Here is a 19,682-nt window from a genome sequence, read left to right on the forward strand (position 1 = left end):
CCCGCCCTCCCCACCGGCCGCAACGCTGACGCTGAAACGGCTCCGGAGAAAAGAAAAGAAAAGACACAAACAAAAAAAATCCCCCAAACAACAAAAAACCCCAAACCAAACAACGCCCCCAAGCCCCACGAGAGCCACCACTGTCACTTCTTAGTCCCGGCGACGCTGCTGACCCCGGCTAGGGCTGGTTAGAGACGCCCTCCTGATTTTGTGGGGTGCGGTACAGCGCTGGCCGCGACCGGCACTGCTGCCCCAGCCGTGACGCGCTGCCAACGTTTGGAAAAAGTGAAGAAAACGATTTCCGTATTAGCAGTGAGCAGAAAGCAGTTGTGTCAAAACCTGGCGTTTGCTTCCCCGCTCGGTGGACGGCAGCCGCAGGTGATCCCTCTTCCTTCACTAAGGTCAGTCACAAGCGACGGCCGGACCAAAACCAAACGCGAGACAAATGAAAAAAACAGGCCCCACACCTGTTTCACCCAAGCAAGGCAGAAAACCGGCTCTGGCTCTCCCCCGCACCCCTCCGGGACAACCCCAGGGCAGGCACTGGCGCAGGAGCGCGTAACTACAACAAAGGCTGTTGAAGTCACCCGGGCAGGGAGCTCGCCTGGGAACCTGAAGGTTGCACAGGCAACACCGGCCCCGTAGCTCGCTCGGGGGAAAAAACCAAGCCCATCTCCTCCGAGCGAGGGTCCCGTGCTTTCACCTACTGCAAAGGGGATAAGCGGACGTCTCAGAGCTCTCCATCTGGTATACGCATTTTAATTTCAGGCGTTCTTTTGCCAGAAGGCTCTGCGGCTCACGCAGGAGCAGGACCGCAAGCTCGGCTCCGGGGACTCGCTGCCGCCGCCCGCGCAGGGGGACGGGCAGGTAAGGCGTCCCGGCCAAACCCGGAGCAAGGCCAGGCTGCCGCTGGCGCTCCCGGGCTTTCTTCGCTTGCACGTTTCCAAATGGCATCACTTAATTACATTTAACGTCTTACCCAAGATTCATACGCAACACTGGATGAAAACATTTAGAGTTGTAAAATGCATCTAGTTCTTACCTTTGATATGCCTGAGGAGATGTGGGAGGTGTATTGAACACATGCGAATATGGGTGATAGGGTGTCTTTTTCAAAGCCTGAATAAGATTTTGTCTATATTCTGGGTCTATACACCACAAGGACCCCTTTCCAATACTCTGCAAAGAAAAAAGAATTAAAAAAAAAAATCAAATATTTGATCTAATGGCATAGCCTTATTTATTTAGCAGTATTTGTCAGGAAAAGCAGTGGGTTTGTGTTTTTTGTCTGACAGAAGTGAACGTAGTTTGCTTGCCAGAGATTATTGCTCCATTAATAACGTATTGCAACTGTATGATTTAAATCACGCTTCTGGGGGGAAAAAATTAAGAACGAATGTTTTCTTGCTTCCCTACCCACCCCCCCACCTCCCCCGCCCCTTGTTACTAGTGAATATGATTTAGTAATATCTGGCAATTTCCCCATCACCCCACATTGGAAAAATAAGAAGCTACAAGCTACTGTTAAATGGAAACTTTGAAGAAAAGTAGGCTCTTTTTAGAAGTGATTTTCTTTCCCTTTTGCTGTTATACGAACAAGAAACAAGGCTAAAAAGGAGGGGTTTAAACACCCTAGCAACTGTTTTAAAAATAAAAGGACTTAATCCTTCAACCCACATGACATCAGTGCCATTATACTACAAGAGGAAATTAATCATCTCTTCTCCCCTAAGGGGAAAAAAAATATCCCCAAAACCCAAAACAACAACAAAAAAGCCCACAGTATAATCAGAGTTTAAACCATTTAAGGGTGTTGTGAAATTGTGATCGGTTAAAACAACAGTTACTGTAATTACCCTTTCTGGACACATGGAGCAACTCAAGCAGTCAATTGGTAATGCGAAGACTACGCTACAACTCAGTATTTATTCTGCAGTTACAAGCAGTGCAATTTCAGTTCTTGTCTCAATCCCATCAGAGGTCAGGGTGCAGATATTCTGAATTGTTTCGTGTGAGTTCTCAAACAAACAGAAAAACAACTTTCCCTCGGCTCCACTATGAAAGCATACAAAATGATAGCTCAGGAGCAGCCTTGGTCTGCTTTTGAACATATGTAAAACCAAACACCAACCCTAACTGTTGACTGAACTCCCCTGGCAGGCTTTCAAGGCATTATGATAAGATTTTTGGTAAATGTTGACGTTTTCTGGAACAGGTCGGGGAGGCTGCACTACTGCCTCTAGCCACTTTTCAGCCCAGGACAGGACCATCCCTTTTCTCAACTTCAACTTGAGCAAGGCTCTCGGTTTCATGTGTTGAAGAACAAACACACACACACACACAAAAAAAATCACACCAAAAGTGGAATATTATTTTCTAAAGCCACAAGGAAGACCAAGACGTTTGTTTCCTTTCGAAAACTTGTCATCTTTGCAGAGCCCTACCAACTCCTAAGCCCTCTGCCTCACAGATGGCTTTAGGCTACACAGGGCAATGTGCAAAGTGCTTACAGACCTTGTTCCAAGCTTACAGACAGCAAATCTGCACTCAATTCTCCCCCCAAAAAATAGAAGAATAAAAAAGAAAAATCTTCCCCAACATCACTGGGTGGCTATGTGGGAGCATCTAGCAAGTTCACAGCACTGCATGAAACTTGGCTTGAAAGAAGGAAAGGGGCTGGCACAACCTGCAGGGGCCACAACCGCTTTCTTTCAGAAACAAGCACATCTGCTGGAGGGATGAAGAAGGAACCATCTTCTGCATGCTGCTCTGGTGGAACCAGGAACATGGGGTCAAGCCTCTTCAGGACGGCAGGGTTCAAGCCTGTCTCTCCCCTTGCTTCCCAAGGACACTCTACCAGAAGGCCACTGAACAGTCTAAGGGGAGACTTCTTCCAGCTCTCGAGGTGAGGCGGGGCCCTTGCATGGCCAAAAAGCCCAAGATTCAAGGGGCTAGAGAGAGCGAGCAAGGAAGACTCTAGGGCTCTCATCTTGGTAAAGCACTACAGCAGATGACTGAAAGATCCACTGCTGGTGTCAGTGGTGGAAGCTGTGTGCCGCACATCTCAAACCAGTTTGCAAAAAGGAGGTGGTTATGTTTAGCCCTCTTTTAAATATGGGACAATGAGCCAGAGACTTGACGTGATAAGCCTAGTAAGTGACTTTTTAGGCAAAGGACAGAGTCAAAAATAGCATCCAAACTTCTCAAATTCCACTTCCATGCTCTATCCAAGAGCCAGAGCAAGAAGAACATAAAATTTCCTTTTAAGCAAGCAACGTGCAAAACTAGGAACGTTTTTCAGGAGAAAACCTTTGCTGGATTCCTTACTCCTTACAGCATGGGATAAGCTTTAAAAAAAAGCTACACTTGAATACCATCTACCTTATTTGTACTTACTGGAACACAACATATTGTTTCCAAACTTCTCTGTTTTTTCATTTACTTCCAAGACAGACTTTTCATCTACCTGGAAGAGATTACTCCCCAAAACCCATCAGAGTTAGTTCAAGTTGAGGGCCTTACAAGATGAAGTCACTACTGAAGAGTAACTTCAAAACCTTTCATTACTGTTAAGCTAAAATTGTTTGGCTTGCCCATATTCTTGCAAAAGCCAAAAATAATCTCACTGAAAAACAGAAACTCTCTCACACAGAAAGTATTGAGAAGAATTATACTCCTTGTTAGAAGAAACACTGGGAAAGCAGATTTGCCACATTTTCACTGCAACTGAGCTGTCTTATAATTTAGCAGCAAAACCAAATGCAATTTAAGGCAAAGCTCTCCAACCATGCAAAGCTCCTTTTTTAAGATAGTTACTTTTGTTTTTTCCACAATCACACAAGAGAGCAGAAATAAAAAGAAAACTGAAGTGTCATCTGGTTAAGAATCCTTCTTGACTGTCGGAGGTGTGAAGAGCTTCGTTAACTGTCTGTTTAGATGTGTCATTATTCTTCCCATATACAGAGCAATCATGGGAAAGGAAATCATTGGAACTCAGACCCATCGGTTAGTGATTAATTTCCATCTTATGACACTTGGCGTGCTGCTTCACTACCTCCTCCAAGCCAAAAGTCAATAGTGGCTCCAATCAAAAACCAGCAAGGAAGGGGAAAAAAAAATCCCTGGATTACATTTGTCTCCCAGGCAACAAGTGACTGAGGAGTGGATAACAGCCCCCTGATCATCTCAGCACTGGAGTGCTTTCAGACCTCCTGACATGCTGCTTCCTCTCAGGGCCAGATACAGCCACCTCCCTCCCTCCCTCCCTCCTGCCCATCACAGGTTACTGCTTCTGCATTCATTTGTAAGGTTATTAAAAACAAGGGGAGTGTTACTACGAGTCCCCTTCACCTTGACCAAGAGTAGACTACAGTTGCAGGTAAGCTGTTTCAGAGGTACTGATGGGGAGAGAAAGCAACACATAGAAGTTTCCCCCATGAAAGTTTATGACTGAATACTTTTTCTTTTAAAAAATTCGTAATTATTCTTTCTATTAAGAAATTGTTATGCCTTTTCCTGTCATTTAATATTTTAAGTATTGTAGATTCTATCAGGATATTGTGTATTAAATCCCAACTCATTAATTCATTTGCTCTTTCTCATATCTGAAATATGAAAATCTGATTCCCCCCCCAACAATTAAAACCAGTGCATTGGCATGAAAAGGTATGTGATACACTCAGTGTCCAATTGTTTTTACTCCCAATGGACTGCATATAAAAGTTTTAAAATCCTACTTTATGCAACCTATTAGGATCCAAACAAAAATGTTTGGTCATCTTTTAGTAGAATTGAAAAAAAGTTTGAAATTCAAAAGAACTAAAATGCTGCCTGTCAGCTCTTTCAGTTGTTATAGTTGGGGATAACAGCATTATCCACTATTAAAACATCTCATTATGAAGATTTTGCTTCCATATACCTCACAACTAACTGCCTGGCCTTACATATCACCTATATTCTGCCCAGAGCTCAATAAAAAAAAAAACTTGCATGTTGAGCTCTTTCCAAGACCAATGGCTGAGAAAAAATATATACCCTGTCTATATAAAAATTCCAGAAAATACTTACTTGAGGAATTTTGTTCCCTGGTTATTTTAGCACAGACTTGAAATGTGTTAGGAATGCAACTTTTTTCCTTTTCATTGCCATACAAACAGTCTGCCCAAAATGAAGCTTTGGGAAGAGAGCAGATACAGGAACCGCAAAACTCGCGGGCTCAGAGGGACACTGGCAATTTAAAATCGTACCTTCTGAAGCTCCAGTTACACGTTCGCTTTGAATGTGCATGGGACTGCGCTGGAACCAGGGAGAAGCAGCTCCAGGCACCCACATCTCTCGCAGCAGCATCACCACCAAGAGGGTCCTCTAAGGGAACAGACCCCTAAGGGAACATCCCCCAAAAGGAATGTAGTGGATGGAGGGGTCTGAGCTGCTGCTTCCCTGGTCCTCGCTGCAATGCTCTCCTCTCTGTCCTCTTGCCTGTGCCCGGCCCTTCTTCTACAAGCCCATTTCAGTCATTTTCCTCGAAGAAAACTATTTTGCGGGCACAATTTCAAGTCATTTAAACTCAATGCATCTCTCAGAACAGCACACTGAGAAAGGAAAACCAGGACTCTGGCTGGGCACAAAGCAGCTCAGAAGAGGAATGGGAAAACTGGTGTGACGTAGAGCAGGGGTACATGGGAGAGAGAGCTGGGGTGAGCTGGGCAGTGAGGCTGGCAGACACAGCCCCAAGGGAAAGACCAGAAGAGCCATGCAGCCGAGACCAGAGACATCAAGATGCTAGGCACCGACACAGGGGTAGGCTCAGAGGCTTGGAGGAGAGGAACCAAAACAAGAGACCCACGAGTGCATGAGTGACCCCACAGCTCTGCACAGGTGTCCAGGCTACACCAGCAAGCTGAAAATTATTCAACTGAACTCTTCAAGTTAAGGACCCTGCTACTTCAAACAAGTGAACAAACCCAAAACCAAGCCAACAGCTCCTCAGTGAGTAGATCTGTCCTTTTACTTCTCCACTACCAAACCAGGAGGGGATGAGTGGCCGTGGCTAGACTCTCCTGAACCAAAACTGTCAGCAATATGAATTAGGCATATGGCAGCTACGCAGGCTGAACTGGTGTAGATGTATACCATCTTTGAGAAACATGCCATGCTGGTTGCAGGGTTGCTTCAGGAACTGTGGAAGCAAACAGAAAAAGCACACATTTCCCATTACTTTGTCATGGTTTAAGTGCAGCCAGCAACAAAGCACCATGAGGCCACTTGTTCAATCTTCCCCACTGGTGGGATGGGGAGGAAAAAATGAAAAGCTCATGGGTTGAGACAAGGGTGGGGAGGGATCACTCACCAATTATGGCCATGGACAAAAAACAGACTCAGCGTGGGGAAAAAACAAAGTAAATTTAATTTACTACCAGTCAAATCAAAACAACGATAATGAGAAGTAAACCCAAATCTCAAAACACCTTTCCCCCACCCCTCCCTCCTTCCCAGGCTCAACTCCACTCCTGATTTTCTCGACCTCCTCCCCCTCCAGTGGCACAGGGGGACAGGGAATGGGGGTTGCGGTCAGCTCATCACACATTGTCTCTGCCACTCCTTCCTCCTCAGGGGGAGGACTCCTCACACTCGTCCCCTGCTTCACTGTGGGGTCCCTCCAACGGGAGACAGTGCTTCAACAAACTTCTCCAGCATGGGTCCTTCCTGCGGGAGACAGTTCTTCACGAACTGCTCCAGCATGGGTCCTTTCCACAGGCTGCAGTCCTTCAGGCACAGACTGCTCCAGTGTGGGCTCTCCCATGGAGTCACAGCCATCTTCAGGGGCACCCACCTGCTCTGGCGTGGGCTCCTCCCTGGGCTGCAGGTGGGCATCTGCTCTCCCGCTCCCCTCCATGGGCTGGGGGGGGACAGCCTGCCATCTCACCATGGGCTGCAGGGGCATCCCCTCCTCCCCCGCTCCTCCTCCTTCCCTCCTTCTTCACTGACCTAGGTGTCTGCAGAGGGGTTCCTCTCACATTCCAATCCCACTACTCACTGCAGGTTTCCCTTCTTAAATCTGTTCTCCCAGAGGCACTACCACTGTCACTGATTGTGTTGGCCTGGGCCAGAGGCAGGTCCGACTTGGAGCCGGGGAAGCTTCTGGCATCTTCTCACCAGAGCCACCCCGCAGTCCCTCCCTCGCTACCAAAACCCTGCCACACAAACCCAATACAACTCAAAAAAGGACACTTCCAACTAGCATCTCCAGTCCCATGCTATCAAATCTTTAAATCGCATCACTGCGACTTATTAGTCCCTGCCTAGCTCAGTGTAAGTTCTTGAAGCCATTAACACAGGACCCATAAGTAACACTAAGGACACCTTCTGCAGTGATGAGGAATCTTTTGGTTTCAGTATTCACTATTACTGATCTAAGGGTTTGCTCTCATGGATGAAACCTACTGTCACAGCAAATGATCTCTCTGCTAGTAATAGTGGAGAGATTACTGGGTATCAAAGGTTCTTGCTCAAAAGAAATATTTATCCTGAGCACATTGTGCATAGCTACCCTGCAACGGTGGGCTTGAAGCAAGACCTTCACACAGACTTGCCACGAAGTTTATCCACGGGAATGCCATATAGCTTCTACAGATGTCCGAGTATGCCATGCAAGCACAGAAAAGTTTCTATAGGATCAAAAAGAATTGGATGATAGAAATATCCATGATGTCACCACAGAATTTAAAACAACTGTTCAAGTAACTACAGCCAGGACCAGAATCTGAAAAAATAATTTTTTTAGACCAGAAATAGATTTCTGTGCATAAGGTACAAATAAGAACAACATTTCTCAGCTTCTGTGTCTGCACCACATCTACTGTGGCGGCACGAAGTCATCAGCCTCCTCCTGACAGACGCCATGTCTCTGGAACCACTGCTGGCTGCTCACACCTGCACGTGGAACCTCTGGGGGTGGTGAGAGCATGCCCAGGGCTGTCAGGCAGCAAGGACCCATACAAGCTCCCAAGAGAACCGGCACGATGGAAACGTCTACCCATGAAAAGAGCAGGGTATTTCACTCACCACCCGACACTGCAGTCACCCAAAACACAGAGCGATTCTAGAAACCTTCACTAAAACAGGTTTCTGGTTGGTTCCCAGGGACAGCAAACACAAATTCCCCTCTTCTCGCCTTACCAAAAAATCTATTTCATAAGAAAAGTGAGAGATTTTTGTGAGGAGGTGGAGAGGCGGGAGGAGGGGAAGTAAAATACTTTCCGAGTGGCACCTCGTGACACCCTGCCTTCAGGTCTGAAATGCACCAAGAGGAACACAGAAATCACTCTAAAATCCACCTCAAGAGAGGAATGACTTGCTTAAGTAACTTTCTTGCACTACGCAGAGACACCTGCCAAGTGACTTAAAAATCACCCTGCAATACAACACAGATTACACATCCTTCACCAAATATGCCGCTACTCTTGAAGGTTTCCAAGCGCTGTGCAGGCACTATGGGAAACAAGTGGGTCACGATTACAAAATTCACCAAGACTAGAAAATGCAAGTCTACTGCGACCACTGATGCCGTGTTGAATCAGCACTGCACCAGCAAGGGCAGAGAGGCTTTTCAATATCCAAAGAGAACTTGTGCAACCAGGAACACTGCTCAAAGGCCAGCTCTGTGCTATTCGCTCACAGACAGCGATGCCAAGAAGAGTGTGCCTTACTTTTTTAGTTCAGCTACCCATCCCTCATGTTAGCCTCCTCTAAATGAAGGGCATCACTGCTAAAATAGGACCAACTCAGAACTGTAGTTCCTTCATTTACGTGAGGCAGAATTAGCATACTAGTACAAAAACTGGGGAAAGATAGTATGTAACAAATTTTAAACTGTTTAACTGGCAAATGCTCAGGAAGATTTAAGATTAAGATGCCGAAGTTAGTCTGCTGGTCTGTTTAAAACTCTGCTGGTTATCTTTGCTCGTCGGTATTTCAAGTTATCAGGAGACATAATGCTGCTTGCTCTGCCTGCCTACATTTTTTCTCCAGTTTTAAATAGTTTTTTTTATGAGTGGTCACAGCTAATAGTAAACCTTTACCCTCTTCAACAGCTATGTACCTTGCAGATGAGGCTGGCGGGTTCTCTAGTTACTCCTTTTTTAAACAAATGAAGTAATTCGCAGAAAGACACAAACAGAACATTTGAATCATCTGAGGTCAGCTACTTTAAAAAAAAAAAAAAAAAGAAAAAAGAAAGAAATATAACTGCTAAGGAATTCTTAAAGAAAGAAAAACAAAGCCACTGCCAATGATTGCTATTATTATAAAACACATTCCTTAGATCCACTGTAATCTCACATAAAAATTACAAATAACTATTCATGCAGTTTAAGGGTAGATTTTCTTCATTCTCTTCCAACATTTCCAGCACAGATCAGTGAAATTCTACATGGTCAGTTCTAAAGAACTGCACTATAGACCTTAACAGCCATTTTAATGACAGTAACAAATGCATGGTAAGCATTTAATTTTCAGAAACCCTCACACAAAATCCCCCTTACCTATGAACTCAAGAGTTAGAAACTTCCCCTGCCCTCCTGAGGAAAGTTTGGCAATGTTATGTGAGAGCTTGACAGCAAGAGAAAACTAAAGTAGTATTTGCATGCAGCATAACAAAACCCTCACACCCACTCCTCCTGCATGTTTTCAGCTCTTTTTTCAGTAAACTAGCAGTCACAGCTCAGCTCAGGCACAAAGCTGAAAAAGAGCTCTGACTAGCTAAAACACAATTACATGACCATAAATATACGCTCATTTAACGCATTAAATTAAAGGTTTGATGGGAAGGCTTGCTGGAGTATAGCGTTCAACTCAAGTAAACCAGTTGCATCAAGAAATCACCCACTTTTCTCAAGAAAACAAAAGGTTGGGGCCTTTTAAATCTTATTTTGCTCCAAGTAAAAACATCCATTAGTTCAAATCACACAAGTCCAAGCCTCTGCTTTTCATGCTTATCTCTTGGTATTTTAGCTCACTTGCTCAGTGAGCTACCCCAGACACCAACACAGCCCTCAACCTTTTAAACCCCTGGTTTGCCTTTAGGAAAACGGCCTGATTCTGCCCCAAGTGGTGCAGGGACATTAACCATGCCCATACCTCTCGTGTCCTTCCAGTTACAAAATGGGCACTCTCTTTCCAACTGGAAAGGCTGGGTAGGTAAGTAACTTCACTGAGAATGAGAAGTATGATTATAGTGGAAAAGGACTACTTAGCACAAAACAAAATAAAACAAAACCCCCCAAACCAAACGGGAAACCAAGCATGCAAATAAACAATGCTACAGGAATAAAAAGGCCAGACCAGCACTGGAAGTAACAGCTGGAGAAAAGGAAAGGCTGTGGTATTCCACAGTCAAAGAAAAAAATGCCTATTTCACAGGCAAGATGCAGTGTAAGATCCTGCAACACAAGAAAGTGCTACCGAAACGCGCACTGTCCAGTACTCTTCCAATGTTAAAGGAGTTCAAGTCTCACCAGCACAAGACACATTAGAAGTTTTCTTTTTACCTTTGGACTTGTATGTGCTATCAGCGTGAAGGGCCCTGCTCCGTTCAGCAGTGCCTTCACAGGCTGGCCCGCATACAAACCTCTGAAGAGTGCCCCATAAGTAGAGCCAGAGGCACAGGTCCTATGGCCTTGACTACCTACCACAAGTAGAGCAAAGAAACGGTGGGTAACATCCCACTGCAATGGCTGCGAGACAGCACAGGAGTGACTGCGTGGACGGTTCAGGTTTTACACAAATGAAGGTATTCATGGGATCTTAAGCAATTTTTTACCTCGGCACTCCGCCTCATGAGTACAGAGAAGTCAGAAATGTCTTCTAGTGAGTGACCGACACCCACCAAGTCTGAACTGCTGCCAAAGACTACAAACCCAAGGCATGTCCGCAGAGTTCAGGCTCCTGATCCCACAAGGGGCACTTCTACACCGGGTCTGGAATGATTCTCTATTGTCATTTCAATCACGGTGACCCACTGCCAGATAACACCACGGGCACAGCTGATCCACTGCTCCTCCACTGCTCCTCCACGCACACCAGCAACTGTATTGTCCATTAGTACAGGTAAGCTCACAAATACTATTGCCTACAGCCGGCAGTGGATCTGCTACGCCACATTAGCTTCCCACTGCTCTCATCATCCTCCAACAGGCTCAGGAGGTGTTGCATTGTGTCACCCAACTCCAAGAGTCACATTTAGCCTGTTAAATATCTCCTTGTTGAGTTTACCTGCAAACCACCCTACAAAGCTATTAGGCTGCCATATGGAAATCCTGCAAGCAACTGAAGAAAGCACCATCATTAACTGCCCTTAAACAATGCCTGGCTCCTATATAAAGTAGTAGTATGTTGTTTCATGCTAGTGCCTAGCAACCCCAGACGTTCCCCAAAGCCTCCCCAGGCTAGCTGAAGTCTGGGCACTGAAGAAGACAAGCTGTGACACTGCTAGGGAGGAACAAAGTGCAAGATCAAACAGACACAGGGAGACTGGGCTGGGAAGACAGGAGAGCCCAAAAGACAAGCCTGTCAGCATGACGGGCCGTCACATGTCATTCTTCAGGGACATTAGGTAGCAAGTAGCATTAATAATGCTGTTTCAGCCTATAGAATTTCTGTGTATACATGGAAAGTGTAATTATCCCTACTCTATTGAAAAGAAAACTGAGGAGACACAGAAACAAAAGAATAAAAAAGAAGTTAAGTGCTCAAGGTCACCTATAAAGTCAAAGGAAAAAGAAAAAAGAAAAAAAATCCCTGAGACTCCAGACCAATAGCCCATTTAGTGGGGTGTGTTAATTTCATGTCAGAAAGGCACTCATTTAAATACCCACTAGTCATCCGATACTCTTCATGTTATCTAGATTATACAATTGGAAAAGACACAAATTGCCTTTTCTTACAAACATATAGGAACATCATATATGAAAACCTAGTGACAATTTTAAAACACAACCCATCACACAACAGATATTAAAAAATTATTCAACACTTGTATCTGCTAAAGGTTTACAGGTCATTTTTTGCCTACTAGTGTATTAATGATGAAATAAGCCAGTGAGTGAATTTCCAGGGGAAGGGGTTAACAGCTGGTAGAGACGGGTGGGAGGGAGTAGGTTGCACTAAATCCATTAGAAATAAGGAAGAGCTGACAAAAGCTAATGGATTTGCACCATTTCCCCCACAACTGTTCATTTCACGCAGGGTTTTTCCTTGCTTAGTATTTAATACTGGTTCACACAATGAATTGAGGGGGGGAAACCAGGCGCTTTGATAAATGGCTTGAGAGGCCGCCTGGATGTGGGGTTTCCAAGCGTCCCCTGGGCTCCTTAGGGAAACAAAGCTGTGCTCCATCCTGAGCCCCACTCGGTAGCCTCAACAGATCCCTGTCACCTGCAGCAGGCACACGCTAAAGAAAAACCATCCTCCTGCAACAGAGACTTCAGTGTCATCGCACATCTATCAACACACAAATTATTTCTGCCACTTACACATACTCCAGTCTGCTTGTGTCCCATTTCTACACTAAGTTCAGAGATACTTGTTTTTTACTATCATTTCTCTTTCCCACTCCTCTTTCTCATGGCTGAATGAAACCCCAGAAAGCAAAACAAAACACCGCCCCATGCTGCAAACATCCTCCAAAATGAGGCAACTTATTGACTGCATTTGAAGCCTTCACCTCACTCACACAGCACAGATCAGCACAAACTCGCCAGGGCAGGGCCTGGCTTCAGGAGCCTCCACAGCCCAAATGTCACAATCTCAAACCTCACGGACTCCGACAAACCTGGGACTTCACTGCGACTCGGTACCTTTGCGAGCAGCCTACACTAATCCTCCTTCCTCCCAAACACCAAGTACCATCGCAAGGCTCTGGAGAAACACCTCCTAAATTAGTCAGTAAGATCGATGGCTCTGCAATGAAGGCGAACCATGGCAAGACCAAGTTTAGCTCCAGGAGCAAACCAGCCTCCTGCCGGGAGGTCAAAACCCGGCCGCTGCAGCAAGTGCGCTCCCTCTCTTAAGACACCGGGCACCCTGGCGGGACTAAAATGGCAGCGCCTGCAGGAGGGGGCTTTCCTCGCCTGGTGGGATTTGGCATCTTGTTTTTATCGTAATACGAAACAAGCAAGAAAGCCCACCTGAGAGCCACACCGCTGAGAAATACACACGGCCAGAGGGAGAGCAGCAAGCCCCCGCCAGGCCCAGCTGCGGAGGAGGAGCACCCCCACCTTCGGCACTAACCTCTCCTTATGTCTTCTGGAGAGCTGGCCGTAGGACCCTTCCCGGGAGAGGCAGACACACACCTCGACTGCATCAAAGCTGTCCGGCATGGGGAGGCTCTGACCTCAAGGCCATAAGGGAATTACATACCCAGGCAGAGACGGGCAGCGGACTGCTAAGCCGCCTGCCTGCCTCCACCCGCTACCACGTGGCAGGGCGCTAAAAAGCACCCTCTCCCGATCCTAGCTTCAACACCGGTCTCTGCCGGCAGCTGCCCCGCAGCCCACCCGTGCAGGAGCGCACAAAAGCTCTTCCCGCTCCAGCTAGCGAGACGCCCCAACCCACCGGCGGCAGGAGACAGCCAGGGCTGTGGCGTTACCACAAGCGCAAGCAGGGGACGCCGTGTCCTACGGGTTAAGCGCAGCGTGTCCTCCCACCCCTGCCGCACTGGCAGCAAGCGCAGTCCCCTTGCCCTCCCTGCAGGTGTGTGGCACCGGCCCACCCTGCGCCCAGCCCCAGGGGATGAGCGTCCTACCACGAAGGTCAGGGTGGGAGAAGCAGGTGAGAAATTGTCCTTCTCAGCAGAAGGATGCGGCGGCAGGGGGAGAAAGCAAGCTATGTTGCCATGTCTCATCCAAGTCATCCTCAGCGTGTAGCAAGTTAAAAGAACGATAAGGGAACTTCTCATTGCGGGAGCAATTAATTCGGATGTGCTTACATTTCCTCCCATTTTTACTTTAAGTCCACTGTAGAAGCACAGGCTTGTAAAAACAGTAAGAAGATGAACTTGCTTAGCCTTCAAAGCCTTATTCACAGCAAGATTCATTAAAACTGTAAGAAGACTCCCTTTATTATTTTTCTCCACACGGCATCTCAAAAATAGATTTGACAATTATAGGATTTTTGTTGCCTCGGGTTTTTTAGGTGCCTGTATTTTTACAAGCATGGCTACTGGTAAAATGCTAAAAGCAGCAGATGCAACAAAGCTTGGCATGAGGAACTTCTGAGCATGAGCCACTCAATCGAGCATATTTTAGAGTGGATAATTAATACTGCATTTCAGCTTCCCTGAGCACCGCCACCAGTAAAACAGATTTGAAAGTGTGCAGATAGTTTATTAAACATGTCGAAGTGATTACATTAGAGAAATAATACGTAGACTCACTGGTGTGCCTGGATTTAAAGCAAAAAAAAAGAATATTTAAATCTAAATTTTTTCCAAGGAAGCTAGCAAGTCCCTGATCACAACCTACAGCTTGGCAAGAATACGATTCACAGGTTTATTCATGTTATTTCCCACACAGACTAGGGAGTGTCTAAATACTATCGAAGTCTAAATACTTAAGGATCCTGACTCAATATAGATTCTTCCTCTGTTTAAAGTCCATCTCATTTTTCCAGATGCGATTCCAAATCCCACAGTGATCTTGCCATTTCATACAAAAAGCAAAGGAAAAGCGTAGGTTTCCTCAAATTCACAGAAGAGAAATCAAAAGGCACGTGATGGAGGCAGCAGCAGAGAGCCAGCCTGCAAACTTACTGAAACAAACCCAACAGAAATAGAAATGTCACTCTCAGGATGCTCTTTCGGCTAAGCTGGTAGCAAACAGGATGTGAGCATCAGTCGCTGTGTGCAGAGAAGAGGTTATTTAAAATAGCAAGTTCAGGCACAGACCAGTTTTTTTACCCAGTAAAGAAAGAGTGGGAGGAGGCGGGGGGGACCTTTCAACCGGCACACCACAGCCCTGCCTACTTGGGTTTTCCCCGGTCTCTTTTTAACTGAATTATCTCGCAAGCAGTCATTTTCAAGTGCGATGTTCACAGGTAGCCCCCATGAAACAGGGCTGCATGGGAAGCCTGTGCACGATTCGAGAGTGCCAGGAGGAGGAGAAGGAGAAATGACAGGCTCCTCGGCAAAATGAGACCATGGACAAGCTCAGCAGCGCCAGCGGCCCCGAGAAGAGGGACCGGGGCGCTTGCTGAAAGACACATCGTCCACAGAAAGGAACGATTACTGCTTGGCTTGAACATGAGAACAAGAATTAAAACAGTCTGGAGCAGGGGAGGGGAAAAAGAGAAGACAATGCTGTTTGATGGAGTCTGGAGATTAGTAAAGCTGTATCAACTTCTACATTGCGCTAACTCACTGTCTTCACCCTCCCACTCCTTGGTGTTTACTACCAAGCTATTACTCATTCTGATCACCGTATACAAAAAGGCTGCTGATCAATATTGCACAAGGGTGATTAGTGCTCAGTGATTAAACATCAGTGTATGAATTTATCTGACTTAACAGGCCTGAAGTGGAAGGCAACAGGGAGAAACAATTTCTGAGCAGACTCCAGTAATGAAAATTGACAACTTGCCCAACATCAGATGTTGATGTTGTGAAGAGTTCATAAGTAACAAGGAGGAGAAGATGTATGACATTCTCAGAAGGATGGAAAATTGCTTTCCTCCAAATTATTCATGATCAAATATGCCTTTGAACAGATCTACCATCTAAAGGAAAAGAAAATCTCATTTAAGGATGCCAAAGCAAGGCTATTTTGATGACACAGGTGTCATGCAAACAGGCCTGCTGTGACCTGAGTCACTGCTCCAGGTCTCCTGTGATCTTTTTTTCTATCAGCTTCACACAGGAAGCCTTCATATCTGACACACCAAAAATAGCAGATGGTTTACAAATGAAAATCTTGCTTCAAAAAAGGTCGCAAATTTTTTCCGAAATGCAAATGCACTTTCAGCACAGTGCAACAATGATTTAAAGCACTTGCCCCTGCCACACGTTCCTCAGACAGACTTTTATGAACAGTTCCATTTCTAGATGATGCAAGTAAGAAAAGAGAGAACAAAGAGGGGAAAAACCCCACAAAAATAGCAATCGGAAGTGAAGACCTGAATGTGAAAAGCAACCAAAAATAAGGTACAAACTCCTTTATAGAGAAAAATGCGTAGCTAGAAAACGAGGTCCAAACTGTTGAAGGTCCTATCCAAAGACTGACCGAAAAGGAAGGGGCACCTTGTAATTGACTCCATTCATCCTACTGATGATGGAAAACTTTGACAGCAGTGATCTTACCTTTCAGAGCTGCATAATGTACCAAATCCTCCTGAAAAACAGTAAGCAGCCCTTGAGCATGCTGGTGCAGTGAAAATCCACCACTGCTTGCCCCACAAAAGGAAGCCAGATACACCAGCTCCAAAGCACCAGCCCATGAAAAAGGGCTGGCATCCTCCCAAGGGTCCTTCTTCTCTTCATAGTCACACCCAGTGACCACAAATGCTGACATCTGCACTGTACAGAGGAGGATTTCTGTAATTGCTGTGTTTTCCTTGCAGAAGACTCTCCAGGGCAATACAAAACACACCACCACCAAAACAGTTTGAAAGAAACTTGACAGATTACAGCTTTATCGTAACCTCCGGAATCTGGCTTTAATATTGCCAATTCATAGCATTTTTAGCATGTTGGGATTCTAGGTGTTTCTAAAGTCACGAGATGGTGCAAAATCATGCGGGGGAAAAAAACCCAAACCAAAATGTTTCCATCTGTCTTGACTTCTGTAAAAGAGCCTGTAAAAGATCTTAAAGGCGCTAAAAGAAGGCACATATCTCCCCTCCCCCATTATTTTAAATGACAACATGATTTTTAAGCTAATTTCGTAACTTCTAAGGCCCAAATCTCTATATAAATAGCCCTCCACGCCATCCTTATCATATCCATCCATATTATTACACACACCCCCCTAGATGCTAACACTACTTGATCTAAGTAATAAGATCCACGCAATACAAACACAGAGAATTTATTTGGGCAGTTACAGAATTCCCTTCCTTTCCAAACAAAAGCATGTCTCTACGCAGTGCGAGAAGGCCAAGGCTACATGTGGCGTGAAATGAAATGCCATTTAAACCAGCTCTGGAACTGTTTTATTGTCTAGCCTGATGCCAAACAATAGGAATCAACACATAGTCAAAACAGGAAAAAAACAAGAGTTTACTGATGAAGCAAATTCTTCTTCTTTTTAATGTATGTCTAAATTAAAGATTCAGAGTGCAAATCCAACAAGTTTGTGGGCCCTGTTTTATAAATTAGGAGGGAAATAAATCGAAGTTGATGTGGCACACAAGTGGATAATTATACCACGATTAAGACACGGACTCTTGTCCCGTCAGCTCAAGCCCAGCCAAACGCATTTTTGGCATACTAGACACTGGAGGGTGAGTGGTACTCAAGTGCTGGTGAAGGAGCAGATGGTAATTAGCAAAAGTGGTTAGATCATAAGCATGTTTACTTTGAAACTAAAATAATGCAAGGATTTTAGCGGGGGGGACAGACATTTTCTTATTTTTTTCCTAGTCAGCAGAAAAACAGGATGAGAAAGCAAGATCTTTCCTACAATTTCAATACTACAAATAAAAATCAAAGCTTTCGAAATGAAAATTTTATATTTCTTCTCAAACAAGAGTGACAGAAAAGCTTGTCTCTTAATGGAAAGGGTCATAATTACATTTCTGCTTTTCCAAATTCAAAATTACTCTGCTCTAAAAGCCAACAGCAAATGACACATCAAAGCAGACGTGCTAAGCCAAGAACAGGGAACTTCAGTCCTCCGAAAAAAAGCAGCACTGCCCAAAAGGCAGTGATGTCTTACAGGTGTTTTAGCAAAACCTGAAAGAACAAAAAATTTGTCAAAGTGGAGGTGTTTTACTAAATTTTGAGTGGTTTGTTTTGGAAAAAACAAGAGACACTGTTCAGGTTAGTTAAGACTCTTAAATTAGAGTGATCTGTTTAGACTAATTGGTAACCAGTTGTGGCAAAAGAACACGTCTGTCCTAAGGAAATTTTGCAGAGATGTACCACTATGACAGCATCTTGTTTTCCTAGCACAGAGATGCAAGTAGATAGAAAGCTTTGTGTGACAGCCCAAATCCATACTACTTTTTGCTCCCATTTTGCCTTAAAAGTGTTTGGATGATCTAAAAACCAGTACGACTGTGTAATGCTTTTTATATATAAAATACATTTGTATACACACACATACATATACAGATAGAGAGATACAAAAATGAATTAATTTAAGCAGCAAAGGAGGTACCGCCTGAACAATAAAATCCCATTTGTCTCAATAGCTGGGAGCTAGCACCGTACTGAGTCTTCTGCGCAATTTGTCTCTATGACAGCTTCCTTCCTCTTTCTCTGCTGTGCAGCCAGAAGTCTAGAAAGTATTAGAACTTGATATAAAATTGTAAAAAACAAATCTACCCTCTTTTACAACAGCAAGGTTTACAAATTTAAAGCCAAGCATTGAGGAGGAAAACGTTCATCTTTAGAGAAGAGGGTAACAGAGAGAAAATCCAAATAAATTAGTGCAACGAGGTAATTATGTAACAATAAATGCATTAAGTGCCAAAACAGGAAAAAAAAACATTTTGGACAAGTTCATCTGCTTCAAAACAAACCATGCAACGCTGAAAGCGCCAGCATTTGTCTGATTCCCAGCCATCTCGACCACATCCTGACTCTCTAACTTTCCACCTCTCCCAAATAAAGACTGAAAACCTGCATTTCCCATGCACGCCACGCATTTCTTCCTAACTTAGCTATGCAGGCAAGCCAACGAATCACACTATACATCTACAGCTCCTTAGTCCTAAAGTACTTCAAGAAGGGTGGAATTATGTAAGAATCGTATAATTATTTCCAGTTAAATTTATAAATAAATATAATCTGTGAAGGGGATTCCTGCAGAACTAAATACCTTTTGATCCAGGAGCTCTGTACCATTTTCTCTCAAAGTCTAAGTGTAATTGTAGCTCCATCTGAGCTGGCAGCACGCAGTTCTTACAGCCGTCAAGCACTCCTCTCCAAAAGCCTTCAAAGTGCTCCCAGGAGCAGTGAGGACCTCTGGAAGTGCAGTGCTTCTGTGTTACTCTAGGGCTGGAGAAGGCTGCATGCAGACAGCCAGTGCAAGGTAGTGGTACTAAGGAGAATCTTGCAAATACAGCTTTTCCTGCATGGCAAGGACTTTATTCCTGAAGATGAACCATGCAAAAAACTATTTAGTTCTCCCCAACAACTTAAAGAAAACAGACCCAACTGCAAAACTGCTACGTTTATTACGTTCTGTATCACTTAACCTTAACAGTGATGTTTACACACACAACTCAACCTAAAACCAGACCATTTCATGAACGATTTCCCTATTTTCACTGGAACAGACATAGCCTAAGGAGAGGTGTGTCACCACTCTCTACCCTAAAGGGTGAGGAAAAGAGATAAAAATATGTAAATGAAAGCTTGAGATAAGGTATCCAAGTACCTAACCTTAGTCTTGCATTAACCCCTGCAGCCCCTGCAAGTTGCACCGTAGGCATTTTTTTTCATCTGTAAACTCAGAAAAACATTTCCA

At 44.7% G+C, this 19,682-nt stretch overlaps 1 protein-coding gene across 5 annotated transcripts in view; it reads right to left on the reverse strand.

Annotated features, from left to right (window-relative positions):
- The window catches only part of FOXN3 (forkhead box N3), a 179,619-nt gene that overhangs the window by 111,550 nt on the left and 48,387 nt on the right, over positions 1 to 19,682 (reverse strand). For all 5 annotated transcript variants that reach the window (XM_010583813.1, XM_010583817.1, XM_010583816.1 and 2 more), the window contains exon 3: positions 1,043 to 1,179. In XM_010583813.1, the coding sequence (XP_010582115.1) occupies positions 1,043 to 1,179 (137 nt within the window). The remainder of the gene's footprint in view (positions 1 to 1,042; positions 1,180 to 19,682) is intronic.

The sequence above is a fragment of the Haliaeetus leucocephalus genome, unplaced genomic scaffold (genome assembly GCF_000737465.1).
Source record: "Haliaeetus leucocephalus isolate CR32 unplaced genomic scaffold, Haliaeetus_leucocephalus-4.0 Scaffold932, whole genome shotgun sequence".
Classification (NCBI taxonomy): Eukaryota; Metazoa; Chordata; class Aves; order Accipitriformes; family Accipitridae; genus Haliaeetus; species Haliaeetus leucocephalus.